Genomic DNA, 26329 nt, shown 5'->3' with positions numbered 1-26329 from the left:
GGATACTGGCTCACACCGACCCTGTCCTGGTAGGGTTTCGTCCAGCGGCACCATGATGCCTGGCCCAGAGTCCTTTTCGCTGGTCTCCTGTACAGCAGGATGCTCCAAGCTACAATAGCTTCCCTGGTATTCTTCTCTCCCTATATTGTTTGCTGTATACACAGGAAGTAGGTCAAATGTCTCAAATCTCCCCCTTACAGCAGGGGTCTCTCAGTGGACACTTTAGCTGTTAGACATACTGTCCCTGTTACATTGATTATACAATCAAATACCTTGACTCAATTAGCTATTTTGACTGGATACACTAAACATGGGATTACAATATTACAGCAGGGAATGACACTGCACACTTACATGAAACAATAAGACTTTTGACACATTGTATCAGCAGTGTTACGCATCTGAATCTGTTATACATTTTGATACAATAACATTTATATTGATACATATTGATACATTTTCCAATGCTATTTCAGCAAATATATTACTGTGGAGGCACATTACATATCATTTAGAAGTTCTAACCTCATTACCTCTAAGATTACCTGTTGACCTAGCTAATTAGCATGGGCTGCCAGCTAGTTAACTCAGACATTGTTCTGATTACAAACCAAATCTAAGCTTCACCTCATAACAATGGACATTTGAGACAAATAGTAATTACATTAGCTCATACTTGCCAACTCTCCCGGAAAGTCCGGAAGACTCCCGAAATTCGGGTCAGTCTCCCGGGCTCCCGCGAGAGCTGGCATTTCTCCCGCATCCCGGAATTCCCTTGTTAAAATGGCGCAATTCACCAAGAATCGCGTCATTTTGGCCCTGTCCCCCCGACAAAACGTCATTTTGCTCCCGCCCATTAGTCATGCCCCTCTCCCGGATGTCGCCTACTGAAAGTAGGCAAGTATGCATTAGCTAACACAAGCAAAATGACTGCTGCTGTCCTGTTATTTTAACAAAGTATGACAATATTCTTTACATTTATACTACATACAATATTGCAAGTAATAGCAAGGGCAAAATGTACCCAATAACTTAAAATATTAATATACATAATACACCGATGCTCTGGTGTATATACTTAGACTGGGTCAAGGATTAAAAAGTACATTAAACCGTGAGAAACGGGTGATGAATACAAATTTCTCAGTCCAGTAGCACCCCGTTTCCTCACAACCTAAACACTTCTGACTGTAGCTATAAATTGAGGTATAAACTCTGTCATCTGATAGAAATGTGTAAAAAGAATCAAATATCCTGTAACAAAGGGAGGCATTTATCTGACAAGATGCAGAGAAAGCATACAAGCAGAATAAAACATTGGCGCCTAGATTGAGGTTAAACCAGGTAAAGGCTTATGTGTAGTTTAAAGTTTGGTTAACTTACATGATTTGAAAGCTCCTTCCTCTCAGCAAACAGACAGGGTGTGTCTGTTAGTGCAAACAGAGCCAGTGATCGGCGTTTCCTTTTAAAGAGAAGGTGGGTGTGTCACCTGCCCATCAAGCTAAGGCTGGGGGAGGAGTATCATGTATAAAAGCTTGATTGTGTCATTTGTTCACTGAGACCAACACTGGGAAAGCTGGCTGGTCTTTAGAGAGCTGGTCTATGTCTAGCTAGCGTTTAGGGTCTCCACAATTGCTGTGAAAGTCATACGGTGTCAAATACATTTTAACCATCATGACAATAAAGCTGCATAAAAAGAAGAAGTTGGTCGCATGTGCTTCAGCAGTAGCGGGCTCTTGCCACAATCCATACAAAAGTATCGGAAACAAACTGTATACCAGAAATGCTTGGGACTTGTTTTCTTAGTTACTTTAAAAAAAATTATCCCTATTTTTAGGCTTGAAGTAAAACTTTTCAGAAATCTGTAATTTTTTAGAGTATACTTATAACAGTAATCTTGTAAAGAGTTGACTAACAATCTGTGTGTATGGCATTATTTGCTAAAAAACAGCAACTATTTAGAATTTTTGATTTCTGGCTTTCTGAACTCTCTTGATAATGAATTTCAGGATTGGAGAGCTTTTACCTGTACATGTTTTTAAAACATTTTTTAAATTTAGAAATTATATGTGAAATCTTTTGTGTGTTTCCAACTTGTATCCTGTGTACCAATTATTTTGTCTTCCTCACTCTCAAATGAAATGCTTCATAATTATCACAAGATTTCCTTACCTAGATTGTACCATACGTCCATCTCTCCACTCAGGGTCCGTACTTCAATGATAGTTTGTCCCAAAAAATCATCAGATTCACGTTTGAATCTCTGCTTCACTCTTGATTTTATGTCATCATCCTCATCCCATACACGAACTTTGATACGATCTGAAGAGTTGTGACACTCACTGTAGATGAAATGCACTGTAAATCCACCATTCCAATGCATCACAATCCAGTGTAAATATATTCACTCCACATTGTCCACTTTCTCTAAAAATGATACAACCCCTCATGTCCCACATCTTCTTGTGATGTACAGTCAAAACAGAATACTGTTTACATGGGTGTCACACAAGTGAAGGCTCTTTCCCCTCATAGTAACAAATTGAATATATGTAATTTTCTGTAGCAAACAATGATTGAATATACTCTTCCCTTCTGTGACAACAGCAAAAGCCATACAATAAAAATAAAAGATTGTTGTACCACACACTCACAAGTGAAAATTCTCCTCCCATACAGGGTTAAGGTTTCCATAGATGGTTTTGGTTCTTTTCTTTGTTTTTCCAACCTGTACAGTAACATAGGGATCACTGGAGCCCGTCTTATCCTTGGCCTGTAGACCCTGTGCACACACCACTGCGACACAATAAAAGTTACAGTATGTCACTTTTACTTATATTGTAACAGTAACATTGACCAAAGTCACAAATTTATCAAGTTTAACATTCATAAATTCTAATTGTGTTGATCCAGAGAAAGAAAAACAAAACCACTAGTGCAACAGTTATCAATTATGCCTAACAAGGGGATAGAAAATGCCCTTTTGGCTCCAAAAATGGCTTCCGGATAAATTCCCTGTGATCATTAATTTCTACTTATTAAAACTACAAATACCATTTCTTGCACTCATTTGCTCATGTGTTTACATTTAACCACAATTAGGGTAAAGTACCATTCTCCTCTGTATGGTCCTAGTTATGGAAATTGAAAGAGAAAGCTTTGTATTGACCTGAGATAGGGGCATACATATCCCCTCTAAGGTGCTTTTATTCCAAAGCAAATAAACCTGTTTTTTCTAACCTCCCTTTCTTTCTCTTTATTAATAAGGTCTCCTTTCTCTGAACCCTCCCACATTCTTCTATGCCTAGATTACAAAGTGGTGGCCAAAACTGTATCCCATATTCAAGATGTGGTCTAACTTATACAATGCTAATGCTATAGTTGAACCACATGCATTTATGCCCCTTTTACATATTTTGCTACATTCATGCATTTCTATAATTCACTTTCATCCACTTCTAGTTTTAACAATAGAAGTCTTCTTTTTTCCCTTATTACTTCCAATGCTTTCTTATTGGTTAGTTTTTATTTCTACAAATTGTGTTGCCATATAGTATGTATTTACAGTGGTGTTTTCCATTTGGGTCTCATGCTTTTATTTGAGAATACTCTTTTCAAGTCTACAAGCTTAGATGATACATGTTGACCTTCTAGTTTCTGTAGCTCAAAATCAATACATTTTTTAAAATTTTATTTTATTTACGCTCAAGTCAAGCCGTAACATGTTTTGATCCCTATTCCCTAAATGCCCCCTCACTTGTACATTAGATATAATATCTGTTATAGTATCTATTCTAGTTATCGTAGCAAATCCAAACTAGTACTTTACTTTTTCTCTTTTCATGTATTAAACAAGTTTTTCATATATAGCCAAACCCCAACTCTCTCCTATACCCATAAACATGCTATATCCTTTGAAATTCACTGCCCAGTCAAGACTTTCATCGAGCTAGGCCTCAGTAATGCCAATATATCATAATTCTCTTCCAACACCATTATAGTTCACCTATTTTGTTTGGAAGACTTTTAGCGTTTTTTACCATACATTTTATATTTTTAATACCACTTAAGTTTATGCGCCTCCTTATATCCTCTTTTAAGCTCTCTCCCTACTTCTCCTCTCAATTTCCTCTGAATAGGCCCTTTTACCTGTGTACATGATCTTGTACACTCTACATATGTTCACCCTCCTACCAATCTCCAAGTTTAAAATCTCCTCCAGCCTTCTATCTTCTCCCCAACACAGCTGCACTGTACGGGTTGAGGCGCAGCCTGTACCTACTATACAGCCTTTCATCTGGCACTTCTGGCAAATGCCAGAAGGGCCGATGGTCAGATGGGCCGGTCCCGGGCAGCCAGTGCACAGACACTGACAACCTGGTGGCTGGCTTCTCCACAGGAACCAGCCACCAGATCACATGACTGCTTGCATCCGGGTCCTGCTGCACTAAAACGGGGGTTGGGGGGGGAGAAGGGATGCCACACAGAAAAACTGGGGGGGGGGGGGGAGAAAGGATGCCACACAGAAAAACAACAAGGTGGGGGGGGGTAGGAGAGAAAGGATCCCACACAGAAAAACAGGGGGGGGGGGGAGGATGCTGTATAGTCCATAATTATTCCTATTGAATATTTATATAAACTCACAGTTTATACAAATATAATTTAGTGGTGTTACTATGTTCACTCTGTGGCATAATATGATTTGGGGGCACTATTGTGGCATAGTATGATTTTTGGGCACTACTGTATGGCATAATATGAATTGGGGGCACTACTGTGTGGCAATAATATGATTTGGGGCACTACTGTATGGCATAATATGGTTTGCAGCCTATAGCCAAAGGCTAAATTGTTCCAGTTTTCTTACAATCAAACACATTCTTCCTGCTAACTAACCACTTGTTTACCTCTCAAATCCCCACTGTTTTTCAGGTGTGGCACATTTCAGGAAATATTAACTTAAAGATCCTTGCTTAAGCCTAATTCCTGGATTAATTTTGTAAGGACCAGTGGTCTATATTTAACTTATTCATTGGTAACAACATGTACTATGACTAGATTCCCCTATCTATCCTAATAACTGAATCCCCTACCTCCAGCACCTGTCTGGACTGCATTACCCTCCTGTTCCCATTTGTACTGGAAGTCATTCACCTGATTGCCAGTGGAAATATTCTGCTGCAGCAATGCTTCTTCTCATCTCTATTAGCCAACCTGATACATTTATTGGGGAATTTCACATCAGGACTAACTTCTCCCACACTTCTTCCTCTACCCATTCTTCTAATTGTTACCTAGTTACCTACCTGAAATCTGCTCTCCCATGTCTGCACTCCATTTGGTCAGAGAGTAGAAAACTCCTCTCATGTCAATGGACCTCAGCGTTGCCATTTGCTCATTTAAACGCAGAATCTGAGCATCCAATAAGCAACTTGCTCACATCTTGCACCGCAGCAGACATCCTTAAACGGTCCTTCCTGAAGTCCATACTTAGCACAAGTTGTATACTGAGTGGCATGACCAATCATGGAACACAATCTGACTGCTATTTATTTACAATAAAGAAAGTACTAAGTATTAGTTAACTACAACTAACTACAGAGAATTGATGCACTTACCACAAAAAACAAATGCACTTTTCAAACTATTTGCAGGAAAATGAAAAACCTTATGCAGCTCAGAACTCTTACTTGGATTTGCACTTAAGTTATAAAATAGAATTGCATTTGCCAGGTTTAGTGAAATTAATGGCTTATGAAAACCTATTAACCCTTTCAATTCACTCTTGGCAAAGTGTTTAATCATTTAACAGTTTAAACTCCCATATTTAACTGTATTTTCAATTCCACATGTTGCTACATACATTAATCTAGTTCTTCTATATTCATAATGTCAATACTTGAAAGACAGTCTTATCAACTTTACTGGGATAAGTTATCTATAGGACATCATCATTGCTTTGTGACACTGAAATTTTGAGTTAAGTAAAATGACTGTAGGATATAGGAGGTCACATGCATGAATCAATAGTATTTCTGTCTACACCTGTTAAATTTAGTCCTCCCATTTACCTACCCTTATCTTCTATGCTTTGTATACAAGTATGTTGCAACCTAACTATTGCGCTTCCTACACTTAACATCCCGTAATTACCAGTGATGCTGATCTTTGCAGACCACTTGGAGGTACCATCCAGTACACTCTGTTTCACAGCCTTGATTTGATGAGCATGTGTAGCTTTGAGAACTCCAAAAACTTCCTGGATCAGCTCAAAGATCTCTGGCTTGTTCCTCTCACGGATTTTCATGCGATCCTTAAGAACCATGATAATATTATGAGTGCGATCTTCTGCCCCATGCTTGGAGCTCTTCTCAGCTGCCCCTGTTGGGAAAAACAGAATGAAATGTCACTAACTTTTATAACAATACAATCAGAGATATCGTTAAGGTTTTTAAGAGACCTCTTGACATAACCACATGTGAACTAGTTAACTGTTAATGATTCATTCTAAAAAAAACCTCATTAAATGAAGCAAGATAGACAAGGTTCTCTAATGGATTGTTATAGGAGTCAAATCTTGTGATGGACAGTTAATAGAGAATGAAATAACTGAGTATTTGCAATCAATGCCAGACAGTTAATACAAGTGTATATTATCAACAGACAATTCCCCATGATATCGTGAAGAGTACAGATGTAATTTACAGTGTGTACCTAGCACATAAAGTACACACAAAACAGAGCTTACTTTGGAGACAGTCGGCATTCAAGAGGTCCTGACATTTTTCATGGCACTTGACTCCACATTCTGTACAACGCATACCCTGTCGGGCAATGCCCCACAAGAGGCCTTCGCACTCATAACAGTAGGTGGGGGTTGTGGCAGTCCACACTTCGAAGTTGTGAGGAGTAGTGCTGGAGATTGGGTAGATTAAAGCTTGAAGGGCCTTCTTGTAAACATGGTTTTTCTGGAAATGCCACAAGTTGTCATTGAAGTTAGAATAAAGGAAATTTACTTTATTTAAATGTAAACATTTTATTTAGCATTTAGCTGTGGTACTTACTAGCTCTTCATTATTTAAAGTGCTTGTTGCAAGTGCAGATGTTATACCTGCTTTGCGGGATTGGACCAAGGACTAAGAAGGGAAAATAGGAAATAGTTAATATTGTGATCAGGAGGAAAATACATTAGATCAAACAATAAAGCTTCAACAGTACTTAAACCTACCTATAAAATTAAATTACATAAACAACAAGATATTTTACAACTTCAGAGAATATAATATACAATAACTAAGGTATACATTGAAACAATGTAGATGTGCGAACTGAAAAAAAACCATTAGAATCTAGGATCTACTATATAAAAGCCTAGTGGCGTGTGTCTGTGTGTGGAAAAAAAAAAACCCAAGCTGCAGCGCCACCTGCTGGGCGGAGTTATACACTGACCTACTAAATTCTTAGTGTGTGTGGGGAAAAAAACTCAGAAAGGGCTGAAATTTGGTATACTAAGATGTTTTTAATTTGTTAATTTAATTTGTTAATTGTTAAAAGTGTTTATAAAGATTGTAAAAAAAAATATATATATTTCTTGAAGGAGAAGTGACAGTTGGGAGTGGTTGGTGGTTGCCGGGGGTGACAGTGGGGAGTGGTTGGTGGTTGCCGGGGGTGACAGAGCGAGAGGAGTGTGATACTCAGGACCGCTGAGAGAGATCCCTGTGTCTGGATAGACATCTGGATAGATGTGGCGATAAAGATGAAGGATGAGGTGATGGAGAAAAATGATGCGGTGGTGACATGTGGACAAAACCACGTTAAAAAAGGGCGCTTGCGTCGGGAAGTAACGCTCTTCCCCTGAGGAGGCCTGGGATATGACCCAAATGCATGACAAGAACCTTTTTAACACCTTAAGTAGCTTGATTTGACTAGAATGCATGAGTATCATGCACGGGTTAACTTGTTTACAATATGAGTCTACTGAGAAGATAATAGGGGACTCTAGAAACTGCTAGTTCTAGAATATCTGCTGAAACAATGAGTATTTATCTTGCAAAATGAACTCAACACCAAGATTTGAAGTTGAATAAGTCATGTACCTCCATTAAATAAGTCCCATCATAGTGCAAATCTTCAGCTATTGTTTAACTACAATGCTTATTGGCTTTTTTATGAAAACTGTTTATAGGTGCAAAATTTGCAATCAGTAAGCAATTACCGTTTATTTGTCTAGTTTAGGTTAGACAGTGAAATAAGTGTCTGACTGGTTGCTGTGTTTTAGTGCAAATTTTGCACCTACAGTAATAGTTTGTTAAACAGCATCCTCGTCTTCCCTGCAGGAACCCTGTGACAGGTGAAGTCTGCTGAATTGTCCTTCCAATTCTGGCAGAGTGCATACACACTGCAGGATCAGAAGGTGATTGGAACGAGAATATTAAGCAGAACAAGCAACCAAATAAAATGACAATCGGTACTTCGAATGACTGTCGTTCATCGTGTAAGTATACACACTAATTGTTAGTTTGAACAGAATGGCAATTTCACTGCCTGTGTAAAGCCATAATATGGGTAAGTGACACCAAGGCACAGACAAACCATAAAACTCAATTTCTCTATCCAGTAAGATAGTCACAAACATTTGAACACAATTCTGGGGGACACGTTACAGCAAGATGTGTTCATCGATGTCACAGAACCATTCCTACGTTACCTTGATGAAATAATTTCTATATAATAAAATAAGATGTACAGAGATAATAGATTTTCCTTCATGTTGTGCAACAGACTAATTTTCATATAATACACATAAGGTAAAATCTTCTAAAATTAATTACTATGAGAGTCAGATAAACTGGAATGTTGTGGAAGAAATAACTATCTACTGTTAGAAAAAACAAAGATGAACAAATCCACTACTGTGGATTTTTGTAGTTATTTGAATCTGTAGGACTGACTACTGTCTACTGAACTTTACTCCTGGTGATATACATTATATCAGAAAATATAAATTCATAGTGAGATGTTTGCTTTTTTCATAGTAATAACAGTGGTGGTAGGTTATATTTGCCCGCAATTGATAATTAGTACCCATACACAAATTTAGAGACCTTGGGTATACATTTTGTTTTAATGCATATTTGAGGTGGGGTAAACATATATGCTAAATCATACTTACCATTGCCTTCACACGTTACAGAAGCATGAAACAAAATGACAGTTAGAGAATAATGAATGTAAATGCATGAATAGAAAGATACAAAAGAGGTAATTTAGAGTTGAGCCCATTTGCGTATGGGCTAACATATGCCTGCATACTCATGCTTCTTTGTCTGTATTGGTCTGAGTTTTATGCCTCTTAAGGTACGTGCAACTTTAAATCTAGCGTACAGATGGGTCTTGAACAAATATGCATCAATCATTATCAACAACTAAAAAACTGCACCTTTCTTGTGTACGTACAGAACTTACACTTTGTACCAAAAGTATTTCAAAGATATATGCAAAATAAGACACATCTCAAAGGGTCATGTTTAACTTACACACCACACGCCCTTACTAAGCTGAACTTGTACATGAAAACCCATAATTTGCCTCTCAGAGTGCAAGGGGCCACAAAGATATGTGCATCTCAAAACACTGGCGAAATTTGTGCTCATGGACAGTGCAAATATAATGTGATGCGCACAATTATGATATGCAATTGCACTTGCATCCAACTCCCTATGTATCTTCTAAGGATGTCACTCCTCTCTGGAGACTTACTCACCAAGTCGCTGACCAGAGGTATGGGTTTTCTTTTCCGTATGTCTGGCATACTGTCAATAATTATGAGACCACCAGCAGGCCTTAGAGAGAAGGAAATAGAATGAGTGTAAATAATATTGAGTTAGACGGAACAAACAAACTTGTATGTACACGATTGGTAGAAGAATGTGGCAGAAAGCTGCTTACAGGGGCCCTAAGGTTGTGACTGCAAGCAGTTTTTTTTACTTGAATTATGACTGTATTATCTGGAAAGGCAAGAATGGATAATTATACTTATGCAGTCCATATTTGTAGCAAAGTACTTTTTTAATATATTTGGCTTCAATTTTCCCAGAGCTGAAGGCAATGTCGCAGTGTAGAAGGAGGGTAGAAATTAAGAGTTTTCAAGATTCATTGGATTATATGAATTTAATTGGTTTAGTGATTTCAAATAATTTTGGGAATTCTGAATTGAAAGTTTGACAAGACATAATTAATCGGAAAACATATATTCGTCACATAGTCTCAGATTTGAATACTTCTACATACTGATCTTACTGTACATTTACAAACTAGAATAGAGGGAGATAATAGGACACCATTGCACATACCCATCTTTAAACCACAGAGACTTTGACATGTCACCACTACCTTCGCCTCTGGCCTGAGAGAAAAACAAACATAAGTAGAAGTGTAAAAGTGTTATACAAAATATTTCTATGGACAAAATCACAGAGAATGCCCTTGCACAATTACTGAAAATCCAACACAATTTACTTCAAATGAATAGACCTCACAAATAAATGTGCTATTAATGACAAATACACAAAATATCTACCAACATAATTTTTGTCAGCATGTTATATAACAGGCACCACTTGAATGTGACAGAAAATAAAATTGCAAAGTGATAATTCGATTACAAACATGGCTGACACTGAAGGATAATAGGATCAAACCCATGAGTTTACCACTGGTAGATTGGCAAAATAGATGTTCAAACATGTACATAATACATAGCCTAGACAAGAGCTTGTGCTGAATAATATGACACAGACACATTAGAGGTCGATTACATCTGAAATGCATTATAGAATTATATTAAAGATCTAAAGTCACAATACAAAAGTGGAAGGTATTGGAAATGGTCAGAAATAAGGACACTTGAGATAATGCTGTGATTTTACTATACAAAACTACCTTCTCTAAGGTTGTTGATGTATACTGCATGAAGCATATTGGAGCCTAAAATGACAACTTTGATAACAACGCATTTTAAAAAATGTCAACCTTAAAACAGAACTAATACTTTTACAATAATACTACCATTTGTAAATAATAACCCACAGTGGAGATGCAACTAACAGTTCCAATAGTTCGGAAAAGTGCAAATACAGTGTGATAAAATAATTCAAATTTATACATAACAGTAAGGATATAGTGCAACCAAATAATTTGTATATGGCATACTATATCCTATACACTAGATTAGAAATAGTTTAGAAATCATTAAGTAATTCCATGACCGTACAAAGTCATCTCCTAATTTCCTTGTAATTTAAACAGGATATTTTATGCTCACACTGCATTTATAAAATACTTAATATAATAAGTCAAGGGAATATACGTGGTACAAAGTAAGGGGAGTAAAGATAATTAAAAATGTGCAAACTGAAAAGGAATTGATGGAGGAGAAGGATGAATATGAAGTATGTAGTGTGTGACTATATTTACTGAAGAGTCATTGGCACTTGTCTGCCCACACATGCCAAATGATTGACTGTGAAAGTGTACTATGAAGAAAAGATATGTGTTGTCTTCCAAATATATTATGATGATTCATGCTTCTACACAGATACATTGCAACACGATGTACAATTATCAGCAAAGACAAAACACACCTAGATAGGAGCATCTGAGCAGTGTAGTGAAGATGTTAATAAGCCTATAATTCATTTGAATGGACAGTGTCTGTAAATAATATTTGTATAATTTACATGATTTGAATGTCGCAAATATAGTAAATAACCTATTTCCCAGCAGCTACATTGGTAGCTAACGATGTTTAATTGTATATGCTTTGATAAAGGTTTTTTTTTTACAATATACTTCTAGCTGATCTAAATTATTACAGATATTAGAAGTCACCGCAGCCTTTTGTCTTAATATAATCATTGTACTCCTCAGTGGCTTTTAATATTCTTATTTGTAGTTAGGGGTACATTATAGCATATATAATTAGTGAGTTGTGAAATGACAAGCTATAAATACACACTTTTTCTTATTTCATAATATCTTTTTTTAAAGATATAGATGATTGTGTGGGGCTGGTGATTTAGAAACATGATTTAGATTCTTTTTAAACAAGACCCCACCATTATGAAGATTTCTTATCACAGAAATTCTTCAATTTAATAAAACATGTCAAAGGCCACAGCTAAGTAACGCTCAGCTATACCAGCTGGCAGCAGTAAGAGGAGTCTTACCGCTCACCAGGCCCGTCTGTGGTCATGTGCTGTCAGGGTGAGAGTCCAAATACAAAATTTAACTGACAAATAGGATTGCAATGATTTATCCTCCAATAAATGAGTTTGAAAACATTTGGTGAGTCCAGGTAATTAGGTAATTAGATAATGCACAGACATTCTGTCAGGAAATTCCCTTAAACATATACAGATCACAGCCATGCATACACTTTGATCCTGCATACCATTTCCTATTTAGATGAGACTGTCTAGTTAAGGCATTCTAAAAACAAAGTAACCATTAGGTGTAAGGTGGAAAATAAGGAATGCTATATGCTAGAGGAACCATTTAGGTCAATAGAAAATATAGGAAACATTAACATCAAAAAACATGCCTTCATATTTCATATTTTCGGATATCAGTGTGCCAATCTGTACATAGGGGCATAAACTGCAAAAGGGTTGTGACGTATTGATACCAACTGTAAAGGAAAACTACAATTGTCACATCTTTCAGACTGATATTTGATATTGTTGTAATTTCATCATGTTTGATATGTAAATGTGTGGGAGGCTTTGACTGGTATATTGAAGAATTATGTCTCTGGGATATGTCCATGAAAAGTTATGGAAGGTCAAAACTTTTGGATTATCTCTGGACAAACTACTCCCCCACATAAGCATATACACTGCCCCTCTTTATGCCCGCCCAATTAAGCCTGCTTAAAAACCCTGTGTGGGAAAAAGCAGATGGTCAGCTCTTGGGGTCTCAATCTAATTGAAGGACTATCTATTTCATTCTGCCTTGACCCAAGCATACAGATTATCAGATGTAAGTTTTTATTTTCTGTTGTTTCATCCCATTTGTTTTTATAAGCGTATTGCATTTATTTTTTTGTATGTTGTTTGTTATATATTCTATTTTTATTATATCCAAATGCCCTGTACCTTTGTATATTAAATCTAAAATCTAATAAGTTTTCTCCTTGATACTCTAACGAATCAATTAGCCTTGAAGAATATTTTTTGACCATGGTAACCCTTTGAATGCTGGTGTGTGCATTGCTAACCTCTCTGTAACAAGGAGCATAGTTTGTGCCAGTGTGTGACAGTATATCGGAATCCTATTGCCCTTATTCAATAGGTGGTGGCAGATCATACTATATATAGTGTATATAGGTGTGAGCAGTGTCGGACTGGGGCATGAAGGGCCCACCAGGCGACAGCAACGCTAGGGGCCCACCAGAGGGATTGTGGCCAACCATCAAAGAGGCGAGACCAGACACTAGAGGGGGAGTGGTCAGCCCACAAAGGACAGCTAGCACAATAGTGTAGTATATAAAGAATGCAGTGTGTATAAAGAGTACAGTCTTGATCTGCACCTTAGATTGGGCAGAACAGTCACCAAAAATCCGGATTATCCCACTAGACCAGGCTTGACTAACCTGTGGCACTCCAGGTGTTGTGAAACTACAAGCCTCAGCATGCTTTACCAATATATAGCAGCCTATTGCTGGAAGGGTATGCTGGGACTTGTAGTTTCACAAAACCTGGAGTGCTACAGGTTAGCCAAGCCTGCACTAGACTCAGAACATTTGACAGACTGTCCTACCTGTTCTTGTCACCACCTGTGGCTGCTGGTTTCTTTAGCTGCGGCTTGTCTGGATCCTGGAATGTTGAGGGGTCCTATTTGGAAAAAATAATGGGTACATTTAGAAAATTCCAACCAGTCCCGGCGTTAAATCAATAGGACCCACATTTAATACTTAGGACTTCCTCCAGCCCCAACATAAAAGTAATAGTATTCCCATTTAATAAACCTATTTCCCTCCCAACAGACAGCCCCTGCAATAAATTAATCACATTTACATATAATAAATATACCTATTTCCTGCAACCGTCACTGCCATTAAATAATTCATATTCACATTTAATAAATATGCCTCATGCTCCCTAAACTCAGCCCCACATTCAATTAATAGAGCCCAAACCACCCCATCTTAAATTAATAGTCCCCACTATAAAATTAAATTGCCCCATCTTCACCCTACAAAGAAAATAGCACCCATTATTTGCCACCACCTACCACACACACATTACATTGCCACAAGCCCGTTGTGCCATCACACACACATTACTGCGCCCCTTCATCACCATGATGTGCCTCCTTATAATCACACTGCACTCTCCATGCTGCTTTTGCTCCACCCTTCTCCTGGCTCCCCTTCACACACTGCCATACTGTCTGTGCTCCCCCTTCACTCTGCCATGCTCCCCCTTCACTCTGCCATGCTCCTCTTTCTGTTCCATGCTCCCCCTTCTCTGTTCCATGCTCCCCCTTCTCTGTTCCATGCTCCCCCTTCTCTGTTCCATGTTCCCCCTTCTCTGTTCCATACTTCTATTTCTGTTCCATACTTCTATTTCTGTTCCATGCTTCCCCTTCTCTGTTCCATGCTCCCCCTTCTCTGTTTCATGCTCCCCCTTCTCTGTTCCATACTTCTATTTCTGTTCCATACTCCTATTTCTGTTCCATGCTCCCCCTTCTCTGTTCCATGCTCCTCCTTCTCTGTTCCATGCTCCTCCTTCTCTGTTCCATGTTCCCCCTTCTCTTTTCCATGTTCCCCCTTCTCTTTTCCATGTTCCCCCTTCTCTGTTCCATACTTCTATTTCTGTTCCATGCTCCCCCTTCTCTGTTCCATGTTCCCCCTTCTCTGTTCCATACTCCTATTTCATACTCCTATTTCTGTTCCATGTTCCTCCTTCTCTGTTCCATACTTCTATGTCTTTTCCACACTCCTATTTCTGTTCCATACTCCCCCTTCTCTGTTCCATGCTCCTCCTTCTCTGTTCCATGTTCCCCCTTCTCTGTTCCATGTTCCCCCTTCTCTGTTCCATGTTCCCCCTTCTCTGTTCCATGTTCCCCCTTCTCTGTTCCATGTTTCTATTTCTGTTCCATACTCCTATTTCTGTTCCATGCTCCCCCTTCTCTGTTCCATGCTCCCCCTTCTCTGTTCCATGTTCCCCCTTCTCTGTTCCATACTCCTATTTCTGTTCCATACTCCTATTTCTGTTCCATGCTCCTCTATCACTTACCTTTTCTATCTGCTTCTTCCTTTTCTTCTCCTCTGTCTTGCCGGCGCTCCTCACTGAACGTCGGGCGTGACGTCATCACGCCCGGCATTCAGTGCGAACGGAGCCGGCGCTGCGGTCACGTGAGGTTTTTTTTTTGTTTTTTTTACTATTAAAGTTTCTAGCTCCCCCCACCAACGAAGAGGGGAGTGATTCAGGGTCGGGGCCTACCGGTGGATAGTCCGGTCCACCGGCGGGCCAGTCCGACCCTGGGTGTGAGCACTGTTTGGGGGTGATTCAGCAAATCAATAATCTGTGTGATAGGTGGGTGAAAGATTGAGTGCTGGAATTGTGTATAATCCCATACAGGAAAGTCAGGGATGCTGGGATTGTGTTCCGGACAAATAATGTGTAAAAAAAAAAATCTAAAATAACTTTATTCATTTTATTTTAATAATAAAGCATTTTTTCTTGCCCTGTCCACTGACTAATAGCATCCTGAGTACAGCTGCTGTCCTTGATAAAGAGGCTTCCCCATATAATGCTTAAGGTCCTGGTGAAGGCTACCACTGGCGATAGCCGACATTTCTCCTTAGCAATCAGGGGGATTTGATAACTCTAGTTTTTCCCAGGATCTAGGGATTTTCTCCTATTGCTAAATGGATCCTTTAGTGTAATTCTAGAGCCAAAACAAAATACATAAAGATAACCATTGTGCATCTTGTTCTTAATATGTAATAGTCAGGGCAGGATTTACTACTAGATGAACCAAGGAGTTGTCTATGGTGCCAGGGTGTAGAGGGTGCTTAAAACACCAAAAGACATAATGACATAATGTGTCTTGACATTCAACTGGGCGCCCCCACACTGAGCAGCTGACATGGAGGAGAGCAACTGGCAGCTTTTTACCTGTAATGTTGCTGGCTGCTACTCCATCATGTTTTTAATGGGTCAGGGTATAGCATTTGGCTGTGATGTCACATTCTACACTACATTCCCAAGAATAGAAGATGCTACCCCTCCCTCACGCTACCCTAAGTAAGAAGCATGTGTGGGGTAGCAGACGAAGGAAGAGGGGGTGCTTAGGGCACAAAGCATGCGCTGGCCCTAGTAGTAGTCTTGGAGGGAAACATTTCTGACGTGATAAAAGTCACACTATTCCACAGACAGAGAGTCACTAAAGTATAAGTTCATCTATTACAAAATTATGACCTGTAATAATCATACATGTAAAAGTTTCCTTAACAAGCAGTTTAGTCTGCCAATGGAGGTAATTTAAGAATAAGAAGCAATAAAGACAAACAGCCATCACTCATTGTTCCTATTTGTTTGTCTCATGCATACATAGGTGCACACCCACTTTATGTTTTTGCAAACTGCCCCATGAAAATCACTTGCACCTTTTATGTGGTGCAGTGGGTCTATATAAAAGAGTCACCTCATTCTTTAATTAAGTCCTGCCTACTATCACATCAATGTCCTGCCTAAAATTCTATAAATGTCCTGCCTACTATCACCCAAAAGTCCTGCCCACTAACAAATCAAGAATCTGCCTATCACCCAAAGTCCTACTTACTATCACACTGCCGGAGCCCACTAACAGATCAAGGTCTTACCCACTATTACCCCAAAGTCCTGCCTATTATCGCACTGAAATCCTGCCCACTATCACATCAAAGCCCTGCCTACTATCACATCAATGCCCTGCCTACTAACACATGAAGGTCCTGCCTACTAACATATCAAGGTCCTACCTTTCATACCCCCCGAAGTCTTACCTACTATCACAATGAAGCGCTCTCTAGTGTCAGGACAACCCCACTAGTTTTTCAGATTTTCTCCTAAAAAAACTCTACAGTAAAGCTTCACTCACGTGTTAAATAAGTCATAAAAGTGAGGGGACTAAAGGACTGTCTTTCATTACATCAGTCACTATCATATATTTCAATGCTTTATTACAATGGTATAACTACACCTAGAAATTAGCTTTTCTATATAAAGTATAAGTATAAACCTAAGCCCTCCCAGGATATATCTACAAATCCACTTGTAAATATAAAAAATCTTAACAGCCCCCCACCAAAAATGGAACATCATCATAAATACACTTCCCCCACTAAATATTTTGATTTGCAAACCAAGATCTATTTTTTGCATGTTGGAGAAATATAAAATAAATAAATCTGCATTTAGTTAGAGATGGAAACTAATCAGAGAATGGAAACTTTTGCACCGCCGAAGATGTGACCAGTTTGTTGCATAGGTCCATGTGTTTACCTTAAAACAGTCACAAAAGTAAATGGTGCTGCAAGACTACATTTCTGTAGCTTCCTAAATGGTTTTACTATATGCAATCTTGTTATCAATATCCTCTGTCTTGAACCATTAGGCTCCAAAAGTCTCCAAACAGTGTCTTTGACTCCATGTAACGTTCTGTATTAGCAAAGAAATCAGTTGTGTATAGCAAAATCTCTATCTGTATAACAAGATATGCTAGTGAGTAATCATGGCATTAATAGCTTTGATGCTCTGATTGCCACAAATAAAACTTTTATACCAGTACTAGTATATCCTTCTTAATTTTATAGTACTACGCAGTGGAAATTTAATGGTGACGGTATGGAAATTTAGAAGTGGCAGTACAGAAAATGTAAGTGAATGGAATTTCATAGTTTTACAATGAAGACAGTAGAGACGTGGCGGTGTACTAACCCATTTCCACCACTGATACTACGTCAATGTGCTAATGTATTTCTTCTAAAAAAGTGCTTAACATCGTGAGATAAGTCACTCACTCCTCACCTACCTGCGCTGGATATCTCTGGAATCTGCCAGTAGGACAGAGTGATGTTTGGGAAGAGGGTGTGAGCAGGGAGGGGGCGGAGAGAGGGAGCCGTTCTGAATGGAAAAATCACAAAATGACACACAAAATAAAAATAAACAAAATAACTAAAAGAAAACATGAAAACATAAAAATGCCAATCAGAGAGGGTAACAAAAATGGTGATGGGAATAACATAAAGCAATGTCATATTAAACTCAACAAATCTTAGCTTCTCCCTCTTGCAATTGAAGGTGGAGTAACATCACATTAACAGTGCCTGTTTGGACCACCTGCAATTATTTTTACATTGTACTGAACATTGAGCTTTTCCATAACATGAGCCATTAGGAAACAAACAAGATTGTTATACAAGATTAAGGCTGGTGAATAGTGGGTCTTTATGCCCTTCAGGTTCATACATACCTCCTGCAACTGCATCTGCACCTTGTTGAATGCTCTCAACCAATTTGATTTAGCCCTCGACATGCTGGAGCCCTCATCCCTGTAACTGGATAACATGTAATACATCTTATGATGGCAGACAAAAAGACTAACATATAAAGCTACAATATCAATACAGTTACAATTTAAAGAAGGGAAATATACTTTTTTTTTAAATTTATATCCCCAATTGTTAAACAATATTAAAATACATCTGTCACCTAATTTTAACTTAAATTGTAATGCTCCTATTATATGAATTATTACACTACTGCTATAATTGAAGGCTTATTATAATTGTTACTGCCACTGAGCACAACCATTGTGTATATCTAATAGCTGAGTAGGTACTGGTGATGCTGATTTCCCCTCTGACGTCTGGTAAAGGAGGAGGAAGCCTCCTTGTTCCCAAAACTCGCAAGAGAACACCAAAAATTACTAAAAGTCTGCATTGTCAATCACAGGCTTTTTTCCACCACTTTTACATTGGAATAAAGGTCACCTCCAGATATACACTGAAATATTAGAGCAATATGCGGTTGGTGGTTAGGCGGAGATGTTTATACTTACTTATATATACTTATAGAATAGGACCAAAATAACCATGAAATACAAAAAAAATAAAACCATTAAAGTAGATGTTTGAGATATCGTCTTTTGTTGGTGGTATGAGACCAGGATGGATGTATGGACAGCAGGCATCTTTCACAACGCTTTTGAATGCTGCAGGCAATGTTGAAATTAAAGCTTGTTAGAAGGTGTGTTAAGGTTAACTTTGGTTGGGAGAGATAATTGGAATACTGCTTGATACATTGTCTCATTAATTTTTTCATGAATCCTATTTAAAGTCATATATAACCTACCTGTTTGTGATCTTGAGATTAGCTGACACATATCAATTCAATTTGAAAATATAGCAGAGCTCCAACATTCCATCTCTTCATTATTTCTTACAACTAAAGTTTGCAGATAGCCTTAACCATTCTTAGTTTTTTCACATTGTTGTAATCCTTTGAGCTCACACGGGTGTTAGTGTTAATATGCATTAAATAAATGATTTTAAAATTGTGTAAATGCAATATATCTGTGATAGTCCAAAAATGGTGTAAAACAAATGGAAAGTGTCACAACCTGGTATGACCTAATAGTGATGCGATGTTGTGGATGGTCGTCACTTGCTTGGTATGCTTTTAGAGTGATGTGGTGATGCTCCTCTTGTCTTGTAATTTTGTGTTCCTGTTCTCAGTTTGGAGGAATGATCCTGGAGTAGCTTATTATTGGTGATGCCTCGTAAGGAAGTGGCTGTTGGGAAATGTTGTTCTTGTTAGGTGTAGGTGTCCTTTTCCAGATAGCTCCTGGAGTAATTTATCCTGTTGAATAAGCAGATGGCAGCTATGTCACAAAATGTAGGTGGAGTTTTGGATCCCCAGAAAACAGTATAAGTGGTTGTGCAAGTTCATGTTTCAGGCAGTTATAGCTCTTTTGCCTATGTAGCACTTTTGGTTTCATAGCTCTTTTGCATATATAGCTCTTTTGCATTTATAGTAATTTAGCTCTTTTGCCTGCTTATGCTCTTGTGTTTGTTTTATTAACTCATATTGCCTTTAGTCAATAGTAGTGTAAAGGCAGGTGATGAACTGAATATTTATTCTGTTTACTGTGTGCCACAGTCAGCTCTACCAGACTGTAGAAAGCGCCCTTAAGAGAGCACATGAGGTATAGGGGAATCTATACTGTAAGTGTGATGTTAGGTAAAAAAAAAGTGGGAGTGGGAGTGGTAATTTTAAAGGTCCAATTTACTGCCAAAGTTTATGCAGCTAGGGAGGGTGTCTATAGTACAGGTGAGATGTGGTGAGCTTGTTGTCTGTGAGCTGAGCTTCACCCCTATGTAGACTGTCTAGGCGATTTGTTGCAGAGTGGGCATGTACAGAAAGTCTCTTAAAGCTGTGGTGCTGGCCAGAGCTGGGCAATGTTGTGTTGTTCATGGTCAGTTATTCTTGTACCTCGCAGTATCCAATGTTTTTCATCCTTAAGGTGGACTTTGCTAGGGATGCACTGTTTTTTTACAGTGTTTCCTTGACAAAGTCCTTCTTAAGAACGAAACATTGGATATTGCAAGATACAATAACGGACCATGAATAACACAACAATGCCCAGCTCCGGCTATCACCACAGCTTCAAGAGACCAGCTGAACACACATATCCGGTTGACAGCCTACACAGTGGTGAAGCTGGGCTCACAGACAACAAGCACACCACATCCCAACTGCAATATAGCCACCCCACACTCCACCTTAGCAGTAAAGTGGGCCCTTAAAGCTATCACCCCTACTACCACTTTTGTTTACAAACATCCCACTCACTACACTATCCCCTATATCTCAAATGCAATGGCTCCAATTAGGTGGAGTTGCCTGTGACATGCAGTAAACATAATATATAATTCAACACCTGTCTTTAAACTACCAGTGACTAAAGGCAATAAAAGCTCATAAAACAAACATAAGAGCATAATAAGGCAAAAGAGCTAAATAACTATAAATGTAATTTGTTATGTATATCAAAGAGCTATACAATCAAAAGAGCTACATAGGCATAATAGCTATAAATGTCTGAAACAAGAGCTTACAGAACATTACCACTTAAACCATTTTTGGGGGATTCAAAACTCCACTTACATTCTGTGATTTATCTCCCTTCTGCTTCTTCAACAGAATAACTACTCCAGGGGGTTAATGTATTAATCTGTGAGTTCTGCAACTTGCCGATATTCAGAAACTTTGACAGCTAAATTTAAAATGGCAATGTCTTTAAGGGCAAAAAATTGCCCTTAAAGACATTGTCGTTTTAAATTTAGCTGTGAAAGTCGTGGAATATCAGTGAGTTGCAGAACTCACAGATTAATACATTTACCCCCAGGAGTTATACACTGAACAAGGACACTTATACCTAACATGTGGAACATCTCCAAATAATCACTTCCCTCACAGCAACACCAACAATACGCCACTTCACAACCACCCCTCTGAACTGAGAACAAGAACAACAAGTAATGGACAAGAGGAGCATCTCCAGACAACCACTTCAGGCAGCAGTCTGTATCATACACCTCTATAATTGGAGTTTCTGACAAGATGAATTATGAGTTAAATGGACACAACCAATAGTTTTAGATATAGTTTTAGTTTAGATATTACAAATAGAAAAGACATAGCATAATTTGCACATTTAATGATAATATATATATATATATATAGATAGATAGATAAATATGAATATAGATATATAGTCGACCATTCTGTCTATCCCATCATTTATTAAATTCCCCCCACCCCCTCACCTCTCTGATATGGGTTCCTGTTTTGCAGGTGCTACTACTGGCACTGCCTCGACCTCTGGTACAATCTCTGGGGTCTTCTCTTTCTCCACTGTGATCTCAGGGGGTGTTTTCTCCTTACTTTCCCCTGACAGATACATGGTGTCCTCTAACCCGTATCTTAACTTTTCTTCTTCATCTTCTTGCTCTGGAAGCTCATCATCATACAAATCTCTGTCGGAGAGCTGCCCCCTGCTGTCAGGGTAACCCCCTTCATCATCATCTTCACTGTAGCCTTCAGGGCCCTCTTCCCCTTCCCAGTTTGGAGAGTCCTTTCGGTAGCTGACAGAACTGTGACAGGAGTGATATGAGTCTCTGTCCCTCTCCTCCTCTATTTCTGAACCCTGTAGGCTGTCATTTTCTGGGTCAAAATCATCACTGAGTTGGGTGGAGTCTCGGCTGAGTTCCCCAGATGATGCATAGCGACTGCTTCCAGTGGGGCTAAAGAAATCAGAAAATGAGGGCAGAAGGATGAAAGCAGAAGGGTAAAATAATGGCAGTACCTCTTCCCTCTGTCATCAATCCAATTACATGGACACACAGAAAACCACTACTACACTGACCAAAGTATGAACAGCAACACCATGGATCCACTGATTTTTCTCTCAGGTTTCTGCTCACATGCTGATAAAGGCAAGTATAGTTTGCTACTTAGAATATTTATAAATTGAGCGCTAACAAGTCTAGGGTAATGAATGTATACGTAACAAATTTTATGTCATTTATATCATACAGAGGCTTGTTACCCAAATGTATTAAGTGATTTATTTATGACATCTATATACAGAGAAGTTCCTCATGAAAAGTGCATCAAATGTTCTCATTTTTAATGCTCTTTTCAATGTGTGGAACAGGATGTCATACTTAACTGGCCATGCAACTGCTCAAAGAAAATACAAAGGTCATTATGCCAAAAAGAAAAGAGAAAAGATGCTCTATCATGAAAAGCAGCCTTGTGTCATTCTTAAATAAACATGTAATCTTTCACGTACCCAAGATATGTCACATTGTATGAACAGTCTCTATGAAGTGTTATGGCACGCAAGCTATTGCTATCTGCTATAAGTCAGTCTAAACGCCAAAGAACTCTTAGAAGTACCCTTTAATAGATTATGAGTAGGGAATCTGGCGTTCTTTGCAAAAATTCTTCATAGTCGCAGCCTTATAATCTCCTCCATATCTGTGTATTTTATATACTGTTAATAATAGCTCTTTTATATTAGTAACCCCTTTTGTTCAGAAGAAGTCTTCTAATTGGAAGTTCAGCTATTGTTTTATAAAGAAAATGTGATGGAACGTAAATCCTGATACATGTCGTATTTTCTGTAAAATCACTCCAGGCATGCTCATGACTATACACCAGTGAATGCAAGAACATCCAATTTATCTTCAGGCGCAAAGGACCCGTATGACAGCCTAGATTTCAGAGGCAGGATGGCGCAGGAAATGGGCGTATGCACATAGTTAATTTACAGTAAGGGCGTACCAAGCTCGAGCGCATACAGCAGCGTCCGATACAAGTTTTGGGTCATATCACATGCCCCAGCTACAGGTTGAGTGTAAGTGGCAATTACTAGTGATTTGGGTGCATACACATGCTAGAACATGTGTTTGCAGTACAGCAGACATAAATAACATCATGATAAATGTATTGCATGAGGGGGGAAAAGAAAAAACAACAACTTTTTTTTATATTTTCATTAATGACTATATTATTGACAGGTGTCACTGAATACTTTTTTTTTCTATGCGTTCTGCTGGGACTTTAGAGATCTGCTTCCAGATCCACCTCTAGTTGAATACGGATGTGCATATGCCTGACTTAAGTGGGTTTAAAAAAAATGCAATTTACGTTTACGTTACGTTTTGCATGCCTTAATGAATCAAGCCCTAAGTGGATAGTTGCCAATAATTTCTGGGGACACTTTGATTATTTAAGTATGTCACTTGCAGTATTATCTAGGTGGACTGTCACCATTCCATAATGAAATGTTTACTGAACTTGTTACAAAAAGTAACTTTTATTTGTGTATATTATATACTCCTCTTCAAAAAAAATATTATTAGGCTCAGATGTAGAGAATTGCTTCCAGTACACATAATAATATGAATTGTACAATGTCAATTTTGAAAAAATGCAGACAACTCCAGAGACCAAAAAATGATGAGTTTGGTCACATTATTATTCTTTGGATGCTGCAACTGTGACACACTTACAAACAAAAGTCATATTTACCACACTAATTTTGTTGAACGTGAAGGAAAGGTTGCTAAATATTCTCATTCAGTACTCATACCTCATGAAAATAAAAGTTTCATATCTTAGCAAAAAATAGGGTTGATGTGCTGGTTGTGGCTTTGTAGATGGAGGTGATGAGATTAACACAACAGGATTTAGGTAAAGCACTCTGCAAGCTATTCCTCATAGTCAGTTTTTATGTTTGAGAAACAAAGAGAAGGTATTTAGGATCAGACAAGAGACCTTAACATGTTTAATACTAAGAGCTTAAGATCGTTATTTGATTGAGAAAGTGTTTGTCAGAGCACAATGCATTTCAAATCTTTCAAAGAATCTATAAATGCATATTGTGATATATTTTTATATTGACACAAGTGTATGAGAGTGTATCAGACAGATTATTTTTTTACCCTTTTTTACCCATTAGGTGTCAGAATTCAGGAGCACTACAGGTCTATTACTAATGATAATATCCCCAGATTGACTGAGCACTTTTGTAAATGTCATTCAGGAAATTCAGATGAGATTTGGTTTTTGGGGGTGAATCAAGTTTTGCTGCCCTATAGAAGATGTATTCGTGATAAATTACTCAAAGAGCGGGAGGTTAAATAGATTCCCTGAATACATGCTCTAGGATTGCAGAGTTTCTATTAAAATAATAAAATGTCCTCTTTTAATAATTTGTAATTTAAATAATGATTTCAATAAAAATGTTTTTGCATAGCACCGTTGAATATATAGTTATGACTTGCTGTGCACATGTAGTAGAGTGGTGTTCTTCAATCCCCACCATGAGTCTTGTGCACATTATTGTCCTTTCATACCTTCAGAAAACCTGGTTATCTACAAGAAACAGCTATCGCTAGAGCGGCCTGACATCCAATATATATGTTTACACAGCATGCTTTATATTGCACTTACCAATAAAATTTACTTTTATTTATGGAACTGGGGAGTGTCAGATCTATCAATTTTTTTTAATAGAGACTCTACATTGCAAAGGTTCAATAAGCAGAGTGAAAAAGTACTGATCGCAAATGGTCACAGAAATACACTGCCAGACATAAAAGTAAATGCACTAAAGCATTGTGTTATTAAACATTATTAAAAGTAAGATTGAACCACATTTCTAGGGTATAATAGGATTAAATGAAGGAGGGGAAATGTGGAACTAAGGACAGGGGGAAGAAGTAACCAAGAACAGAAAGAGAGGAAGAGATGGGTAAGTCTCGGAGTGTTTGTTAGGAGTTACAAGAACAGAAATCCTAATCAAATGGATATTTACACCACATGGACACAAGGATTTTGCTTAATGATAATTTGAGCACCCAGCCTAACTTGAATTGCTGGGAAGATATTCAAGACCCTATCCAAATATTACATTAATTTATCTCTCCCAGTTCCTCAGAATGGAGTTCTATGAGTGTGGCGGGCTTTGTCTGAAAAACTGTTTGAGTGAATTATGCACAAAGAATATGATGCCTGTTTAACTATTGTTTTGTTTCTCTTTATCCTGCATACTCTTTGATGTATGTTGTGTAATTTGTACATTTGTATTCAATGTTTGTAAATAGTTGATGTTAATTTTGACTTATTGACGGCAAAGTGGCGCACAGACAACACGCCGTGCACATTGCCGGCAATTACGGTAAAAATCTCCTCTCATTTTTCCCTCACACCTCTACGGTCTTTTAAAGATGGGGCGAATTTACAGAAATCTCTGCCTCATGGACGTTCCGGAGACACTTTGCGGCTAATTGAATTCCCCCCATAGTATGATTTAATTTACTCTTCTTTTAAATGTACAATGTAATACATTAGCAAATATTTGGAGTAGAGGTTTATGGAGAAAAGAGCAAGGAAAAGTATTGTACTGACTGCTTATTGTGATGTGACTAAGTTTTTTAATTCTTTATAGTTGTGTCCACAGTATATATGTACTTCACACTCCTGGCTGACATGGGACAATGGAGAAGATATCTGCCGTGGATACAGAGATAGGAATAGTCCACTACTACACTTTCCATTCATAAATATAATGCATTTTCATTCCAATCTTTAACATGACATTCAAAAATATGTTGTGTGAGAATTAAGGGGTGTTAGCTTTTAATACTCTGCTATATTTTATGTAATAACTGCAATTGGTTTCTATTCTAGAAGTGTATTTTGTC

At 38.1% G+C, this 26329-nt stretch overlaps 1 protein-coding gene across 9 annotated transcripts in view; it reads right to left on the bottom strand.

Moving 5' to 3' along the window:
• The window catches only part of UNC13A (unc-13 homolog A), a 179967-nt gene that overhangs the window by 110105 nt on the left and 43533 nt on the right, over nucleotides 1–26329 (bottom strand). For all 9 annotated transcript variants that reach the window (XM_075204761.1, XM_075204754.1, XM_075204755.1 and 6 more), the window contains 9 exons: nucleotides 21881–22357; nucleotides 18523–18607; nucleotides 10353–10405; nucleotides 9764–9842; nucleotides 7065–7136; nucleotides 6749–6968; nucleotides 6154–6381; nucleotides 2655–2796; nucleotides 2173–2342 (listed from right to left, as the gene is read on the bottom strand). In XM_075204761.1, coding sequence (XP_075060862.1) covers nucleotides 2173–2342; nucleotides 2655–2796; nucleotides 6154–6381; nucleotides 6749–6968; nucleotides 7065–7136; nucleotides 9764–9842; nucleotides 10353–10405; nucleotides 18523–18607; nucleotides 21881–22357 — 1526 coding nt within the window. The remainder of the gene's footprint in view (nucleotides 1–2172; nucleotides 2343–2654; nucleotides 2797–6153; nucleotides 6382–6748; nucleotides 6969–7064; nucleotides 7137–9763; nucleotides 9843–10352; nucleotides 10406–18522; nucleotides 18608–21880; nucleotides 22358–26329) is intronic.

This window comes from Mixophyes fleayi, chromosome 1, assembly GCF_038048845.1.
Source record: "Mixophyes fleayi isolate aMixFle1 chromosome 1, aMixFle1.hap1, whole genome shotgun sequence".
NCBI classification, from domain to species: Eukaryota; Metazoa; Chordata; class Amphibia; order Anura; family Limnodynastidae; genus Mixophyes; species Mixophyes fleayi.
The sequence above is the reverse complement of the archived record's forward strand: the minus strand, read 5'-3'. Positions and strand labels throughout refer to the sequence as shown.